The 8,110-nt window shown below is 42.1% G+C and overlaps 1 protein-coding gene across 1 annotated transcript; it reads right to left on the bottom strand.

Annotated features, from left to right (window-relative positions):
• Window positions 1–5,387: 5,387 nt before the first annotated feature.
• LOC109892230 (reprimo-like protein) lies at window positions 5,388–6,951 on the bottom strand. Its single transcript, XM_020484670.2, has one exon. It carries the CDS (start codon window positions 6,529–6,531, stop codon window positions 6,202–6,204), a length of 330 nt encoding a protein of 109 aa, XP_020340259.1. The 5' UTR covers window positions 6,532–6,951; the 3' UTR covers window positions 5,388–6,201.
• Between the last annotated feature and the right edge of the window lie 1,159 nt (window positions 6,952–8,110).

The raw sequence follows: 8,110 nt of genomic DNA, 5'->3' as shown, positions 1-8,110 counted from the left end.
CTTATAATGTGCCTTACAAGCAGTGGTTAGCCAATGATCAAATAATGGTCCTATCTACAGCAAAGGGCTTCAAGTTTCATGGGCTTAAAATCTAAGTCCAAGGGTTTTGTGGTCTCCATGTCAACGGGCCCACATTCTCAGAATGCTGTGGTGTGTTATTTCTTTCACTTCTTTTGATGAAATGGATTTCAATCTGAGGGGATGTGGATGCTCAGTGGACGAGGAGCTGGTGTGTGTGTGTGTGTGTGTGTGTGTGTGTGTGTGTGTGTGTGTGTGTGGATGTACTCATCCGCCTCTTAGAGACTCAGCTCTCCTGACAAGTGATAAAATAATCATGAGAACATTTGTTGCTTTTGAGTAGGGAGTCAGAGAGGGAGAGGGAGTGACAAGAGTAGAGGGGGTAGGGGAAAGCAGAGGTATGGATATATATACTGTGGGGCAAAAAAGTATTTAGTCAGCCACCAATTGTGCAAGTTCTCCCACTTAAAAAGATGAGAGAGGCCTGTAATTTTCATCATAGGTACACTTCAACTATGACAGACAAAATGAGAAAATCACATTGTAGGATTTTTTATGAATTTATTAGCAAATTATGGTGGAAAATAAGTATTTGGTGACCTACAAACAAGCAAGATTTCTGGCTCTCACAGACCTGTAACTTCTTCTTTAAGAAGCTCCTCTGTCCTCCACTCGTTACCTGTATTAATGGCACCTGTTTTAATTTGTTATCAGTATAAAAGACACCTGTCCACAACCTCAAACAGTCACACTTCAAACTCCACTATGGGCAAGACCAAAGAGCTGTCAAAGGACACCAGAAACAAAATTGTAGACCTGCACCAGGCTGGGAAGACTGAATCTGCAATAGGTAAGCAGCTTGGTTTGAAGAAATCAACTGTGGGAGCAATTATTAGGAAATGGAAGACATACAAGACCACTGATAATCTCCCTCGATCTGGGGCTCCACGCAAGATCTCACCCCGTGGGGTCAAAATGATCACAAGAACGGTGAGCAAAAATCCCAGAACCACACGGGGGGACCTAGTGAATGACTTGCAGAGAGCTGGGACCAAAGTAACAAAGCCTACCATCAGTAACATACTACGACGCCAGGGACTCAAATCCTGCAGTGCCAGACGTGTCCCCCTGCTTAAGCCAGTACATGTCCAGGCCCGTCTGAAGTTTGCTAGAGAGCATTTGGATGATCCAGAAGAAGATTGGGAGAATGTCATATGGTCAGATTAAACCAAAATAGAACTTTTTGGTAAAAACTCAACTCGCCATGTTTGGAGGACAAAGAATGCTGAGTTGCATCCAAAGAACACCATACATACTGTGAAGCATGGGGGTGGAAACATCATATTTTGGGGCTGTTTTTCTGCAAAGGGACCAGGACGACTGATCCGTGTAAAGGAAAGAATGAATGGGGCCATGTATCGTGAGATTTTGAGTGAAAACCTCCTTCCATCAGCAAGGGCATTGAAGATGAAACGTGGCTGGGTCTTTCAGCATGACAATGATCCCAAACACACCACCCGGGCAACGAAGGAGTTGCTTCGTAAGAAGCATTTCAAGGTCCTGAAGTGGCCTAGCCAGTCTCCAGATCTCAACCCCATAGAAAATCTTTGGAGGGAGTTGAAAGTCCGTGTTGCCCAGCAACAGCCCCAAAACATCACTGCTCTAGAGGAGATCTGCATGGAGGAATGGGCCAAAATACCAGCAACAGTGTGTGAAAACCTTGTGAAGACTTACAGAAAACGTTTGACCTCTGTCATTGCCAACAAAGGGTATATAATAAAGTATTGAGATAAACTTTTGTTATTGACCAAGTACCTACAATGTGATTTTCTGGATTTTTTTTTCTCATTTTGTCTGTCATAGTTGAAGTGTACCTATGATGAAAATTACAGGCCTCTCTCATCTTTTTAAGTGGGAGAACTTGCACAATTGGTGGCTGACTAAATACTTTTTTGCCCCACTGTATCTACTCGGTATGATTTCCTTGAAATGCAAAGAAACTTCAAGGAAGATGGGGAAAGTGGTGAAAAGTAAGATGGGTCAACAATGTTGATGATGAACAGAGTGAGGTCTGCTTTAAGAGACGTAATTCACAGGCTGTGGGTGACAGCAGGTAGAGATGGAGAGAGTAAGGGAGAAAAAGAGAAAGGGGAGGATAGATGTTTGAAGGTGCTTTTAGCTGTTTTTTGGCTGTATAATGCCCAGAGATGTCAGCAATAGTGAGACTGCATTCAGCTGCATACGCTCTCTCTGTCTCTCTGTCTCTCTGTCCGTCCGTCCGTCTGTCTGTCTCCCTATCTCTGTGTGTCTTTCTTCTCCTCTCTCTCTCTCTGTCCCTCTCCCCAGCATTGTTTAGATCCTGAGGGAAAGAGATTAATGTGGATGTCTTGAGAACAGACCGTGTGCCTGGACCAAAGCTCTTCGGGTCCAGTAGATAGATGCCACAGGGGTGTGAGGAGGTGTAGAGGGGTGAAAGGGTTCCTAATTGCGGTCAACTGGTGCGGTCAGTCAATTGCAGGATTTGACTAGAGACAACTGGTCAGATCCTGTGAACCCAATATGGTGTGAGTCCAGTTCTATGGGTTTTAGCTGAGGCTGGGCTCTCATCTCAAGGTAGACAGTGTAAATGATTTTATTATTATGTTTACAAGCCCTTATTCAGTGTACTGGATAAAAGTGTTGAAGTTTAGCTTGTAGGCCTTGGACCGGGAGTATATGGTTAGATGTTCACAATGTTAGCTGTTCACTGCCCAGTATTCCTCATAACTTTGGAGGTTCCTGAGCCCGTGTGTGTGTGTGTGTGTGTGTGTGTGTGTGTGTGTGTGTGTGTGTGTGTGTGTGTGTGTGTGTGTGTGTGTGTGTGTGTGTGTGTGTGTGTGTGTGTGTGTGTGTGTGTGTGTGTGTGTGTGTGTGTGTGTGTGGCAACCAAAGAGTCTCATGGACTGGAGCCTGCATTGAGAGAAGACTTAGCGCCTTGCTGAGTGCTAAGAGTATTTGACCAGACTTGCAGGCATTCCTCAGTCTGACTCTGAAGTCTGAACCAGAGGCTACTCTCTCACTGGTCACACCACATAATTTCAATGTGGAAATGTGGGTAATATTTGGTTGAGATGTTGATCAATGAGATCTCGACCTTTATTCACCTACTCAATAAGACAGCCAGAAGTGTGTTGAATTCCCGATGTGTTATCACTATGCTTTCAACTATCTAAAGGCACAACCACATTGCAATGGAAAAACAATATCAGATGTTGGGTTAAGTTGTCGTCTAAATGTGTTATCACTGCACTTGCAATCAATTGTAAAAGCAGGAGATTAATAATTTGTGCCACGGATTTAGACTGGCTTTAATTCCAGTTTGTCTACAAATTAATAACTGTTGGAAAATGAATTCACGTCTCCATCTCAACCAAAAATCTAGGTTAGAGAATAGGACGATATAAAGTTTGATTTGATTTAGTCCTATTCTTTAACTTAGATTTTTGGTAGAGATGGAGACATGAATCCAACATATCAATTATAAACGTTTAGACAAACTGGAATTAAAGCCAAAGTGGAATTAAAACCAGACTTAGGCCTAGTACAAACAGCGCTCTATCGCCGCACCTAACAAAAACACTTCACTGTCTCTTTGGAAGAGCGGGGATAGAGCGCCGCCAGAAACGATTAAGTGCGCCTCGTCGGACTTTTGATAATAGTTCGGCAGCCTCTGCCGCTCTTTCGGCGCGGTGCTGGTGTTTTATGTGGCGCACCAGAGCAGTTCTTCCACTGTCGGGAGACATGGCAATGCGTATAAACACATGTTAATTGCATGCAAATAAAGGTCGCTTCGCTACCACACCCACAACGGAAGCACAGTCATGGTCTAATACATGGTCTTGTATGTAACCAATACGTACATCAAGCAAGGCTCTTAATCGTGCCAGCCCGCTCATAATTTCTATTCACTTCAACTCGCCATAAATTCGGCGTCTGAACTGTGCATAACTATGCAAGCTGAAAATACCTCTCCTTCAAATGTTTATATCCGGTTGCGTTGACAACCAAACACAATTCAATATCCAGTTTGCCTACAAATGAATCATTTATATGTTGGATTCACATCTCCATCTCAACCAAAAATCCAAGTTAAAGAACAAGACTAAATCTAATCTAATCTAACTTTGAATGCACTTTAAATAAAGTTTTGTTTTATTTAGTTATATGCTTTAACTTAAATGTTTGGTTGAGATGAAGATGAGAATCCAACATATTAATGATTAACTTGAAGATTACATTGAAATCAAATAAATATTGAAATCATAGACCTATACTGTATATATTGTCTATTTTTTGTTGAACCATGGGTTGAATTGAAACGATAACTGTTGATGACTTTGTAAATGCTATATAGGCATAAATAGTATACTATTGATGATATGACTTATAACTTATTGTTACATTGTATTTGCTCTGTTTAAACCTACCCTTTGGAATGACTTCGATAGGAACAGTGAATATATTTAGTTATTTAGAGATCTAGCGATAATCAATCATTCACGCGTCAGCACAATGGTAGTGGTCAGTGACAAATATCAAAGCCAATCTCTGGATGGGAGACCAGTAGGAGGTGCTGCCCAGCCTATATGTATTTTTTTATGATAGTGTATATAACATTGAAGATCTGACATTGTTTCAAAGGTACAAATGCAACATATGTTATACATGTTGAACATTGGTTACAATTATGACATAATTCTGTGGTTGAAGTTCCATCCTCAAAACAAGTTAACGTTTGATTACTTTTTCAAACACATTGTATTTTGCACGTAGATCCACGACACAGTAAATTGACAAATGACATTGAAACAACGTTGATTCGACCAGTTTCTGCCCAGTGAGGTATGTCTCTACTCAACCTAGACTGTATTTGACTGCATGGATTTTATAGAGAGAAGGCCTCTATGGATCATATCTCCACTTCTGTGCATTATCTCCACTTTATCGTCAGATGAGAAATTCACAAATTCATTTTTATAAAAGTCAAGGCAATGAGTGCACTATATTTAATAGTCTTGAGTAATCGTTCACCTGTGCATTAAAACGAACCAGTCTTACAGCCAATTCAAATCTATGCATTTGAACAATATTAGATTTTACACAGTTATTTATGTACGTAAATGTGTGCAAATGGAAGAAAAGTTTAGATTTGTGTCTAAAAACCATTTCCTTATAATATATTATTATAATAGACGAATAACATTATTATTGTTATTATTATTATCATGACATTATTACTATTGTTACTGTTATTGTTATTCATATTACAGTGCAGTATAACATGCACACGGTCCTCGATCACATTTAAATGTAACTCATACTGCTTATTTATGCTGCTTTGTGCGATAGGCCTATGCCCTACATGAATACATCTAATCTACTGCAACATGTAGCCTGTGACATGTACAACAGATATCAATGAAGAGATACGAGAACGTGACGTTTATTCGTAGCATGCGGCACTTTTCATTCAAGTTTCATCTTGGTACAAAAATCATGCAGCATCAGGTGCATTCAAAAAGTACAAAAACAGTAGGTCCAAATACCACTTTGTACTGTAGGCTACAGACCAAGCCGCGTGCATGCTGAACTGGACACGAGAACAGTCGTTAAAGCAGTGATAGGATTTGTTAAACATGCAAGATCCCAGCACCTTGAGTATTTGCCAGACATGCTAATAAGAAACGGGACCAAGAAAAATATATTTTTTCAGAGAATTCCCACGTCCAAAATGTATAGCCTACTGTCAGAACTGAAATGGGGGGGGGGGGGGGGGAACATACAATATGCATGCGTAAAGTTGTTAAACAATCATGGCAATATCGACTTTTGCGAATATAATTTGAGGTAACAACGTGTAAACATTTTTATCACAAGAGTCCATTACTTTTTTCAAGTTGACAGTCAAAAACAAAACAATATCCAACAGCCTATGCGTAAACAACGATGCATTCCTGGTTCTCCTTAAACGTTTGATGTGAGGAATTGGCCGCGCTTGACTGCAATTGCAGTCTATATTGGCAAACATATTTTGCAAGGAAATCAAACGCATTGCATATCATCGTGCCGCCCCAAATACAGCGTGTTGAGGCTATAGGTCCGTGGCGCGCGGCTACACACCATTCTCCATCCCGGCGCCATAGACTAGCTGAGTCCTATCATCACCGGGGCCTCTATGTCTTTGGAAGGTCTCCGGTCCTTCACCATAAAGTTAATCATACTCTCCGATTTGATCATGAGGTTGCAGCCGAGGAAAAAGATGCCGAAAATGACGGTGAGCGACAGTACGCACAGGACCGCGATCTGTACGACGCGACTGATAAAGAGTTTCCGCTCGTCCGGAGGTAGCGCCAGCGAGCCGCCGTCACTGGTTGCCACGTCCGTCCGGTTGCAGCAGTTCACCAGAGTACCGGCGAGGACTTGGCTCCTGTTGAATAGTGCGCCCTGGGCTTGGTCGAAGAAGGAGCCGTTCATGACTCCGTGGATGTCAGTCTGACAGCGCTAATGGCAGCTATGGGCGCACGCGGTTCCACAGACACACACTCACGGCAAAACCCTGTCTCGCAGTTGCACTTTGCGTCATGTGACTGTGAAAATAAATCAAAGTAAAAATCAAATGAGAAATATATAATCTTCTTTTAAATTCGGTAATAACAGCACTACCAAAAGCTGATATGTCGGTGCGTATCAGCGGAGAGAAACTATCACAACCCTAACCAGATGCGGTATTCACCATCATACTTGCAAGTCAAAGTATTAAACTGAACACAACTTCTACGTAGCTCGAACCTCTTAATTAAGCGGGTCCCATTGAACATCTCGAAGGAGGTTTAAGTCTGTAAGTAAGACTGCCCTGCATGCGCACCTGTGCCCGCGTGTGTGTGCTTTCGTGGCAAGTCTCTCGTGCATTTTAAAGGGCTGACGAGTTCCCCGTGGACTAAATCGCTCTCCACGAGGGGAGGTGGGTGGGCGGGTGCGGACAGTAGACAATTGAACGATTTATGCAGCCCTCATCGACTGTCAGCGACAGCAGGCATATAGAGTGTTATTATTAGAATATGTCATCAATGGCATAAGGATTGGTATTGGTCTGTCACCACCAACACTGAAGAACTCCCATTAGATGATTTCTGATGGATGTAGAGTATGACAATTGGTTCTAACCTTAATGATAGGAGATACGTGTATCAATCTCTACAACACTTTGCTCACGCTGCATGTCTCCCTGAAGTGCAACCGTTCTAATATTCACTGCATCATAAAACAGGAGGCATTTACAACAAAGGAGGGATCGGAAAAGAACCTGATGTACTGTACAGTTCAGTTCTGCACTCATCCTCCAAATGCCACCGTGACAGTACAACCTTAAGCACAGTCAGAGAGAGAGACACATTCAGAGACAGACTTCTTGAATTGAGAGATGGAGAAATGTAATCAAGTTGATCAATCTGGGCAAACTTTTCAGCAGAGAAATCTATTTCCATTCCTCCCCTCTCTCCATACTTTGTGTGTGTGTGGACTCCAGTGCTATTTTCGCTGAGATTAACAGCCTCCCTCTGTTTTATTAACATGCCTTATTCAAATATCCGTTTCTCTCTCAAGTGCACAGTCAAGCTAGTTCAGCTGCGGAGGAGGCAACTCCCTCGACTAACATTGAGATCTCTGCAGTACCGTCAACGAGATGCAGGTTTAGATGCTCTGACAAACGGAAAGCAACTATAATCACCATCAACTACATGCAGATTGAAGATTGGGTATGAGAGCTTATTGTCTTTGCCCCCTATGGAGTCAACCTTATCAACCATGCCTTTGTATTGAACAACGTACATGTGCCCTAGTGATAGGCTATATGATTAGCTATACATAGTCTAGTTACTGAAAGAGTCTCCAAGGCTCATATTATGCATATCGTCAATGATTTTTAAGGACTTTTTCCCTTCCCAATTTGGCTTTCGGTGTTGAGCTTGTGTCAAGATAGAGGACCTCACAAGGAGCCTTAAGAGGCAAATTGTATCCAACTGTTCATATTCTTCTTCTCGCTGAGGACCACCTG

The sequence above is a fragment of the Oncorhynchus kisutch genome, linkage group LG6, assembly GCF_002021735.2.
Source record: "Oncorhynchus kisutch isolate 150728-3 linkage group LG6, Okis_V2, whole genome shotgun sequence".
In the NCBI taxonomy this organism is placed as follows: domain Eukaryota; kingdom Metazoa; phylum Chordata; class Actinopteri; order Salmoniformes; family Salmonidae; genus Oncorhynchus; species Oncorhynchus kisutch.
The sequence above is the reverse complement of the archived record's forward strand: the minus strand, read 5'-3'. Positions and strand labels throughout refer to the sequence as shown.

Bases quoted from the DNA above. Each gene is read 5' to 3' on its own strand.
- LOC109892230 (XM_020484670.2), bottom strand. From the start codon at position 6,531: ATGAACGGCTCCTTCTTCGACCAAGCCCAGGGCGCACTATTCAACAGG.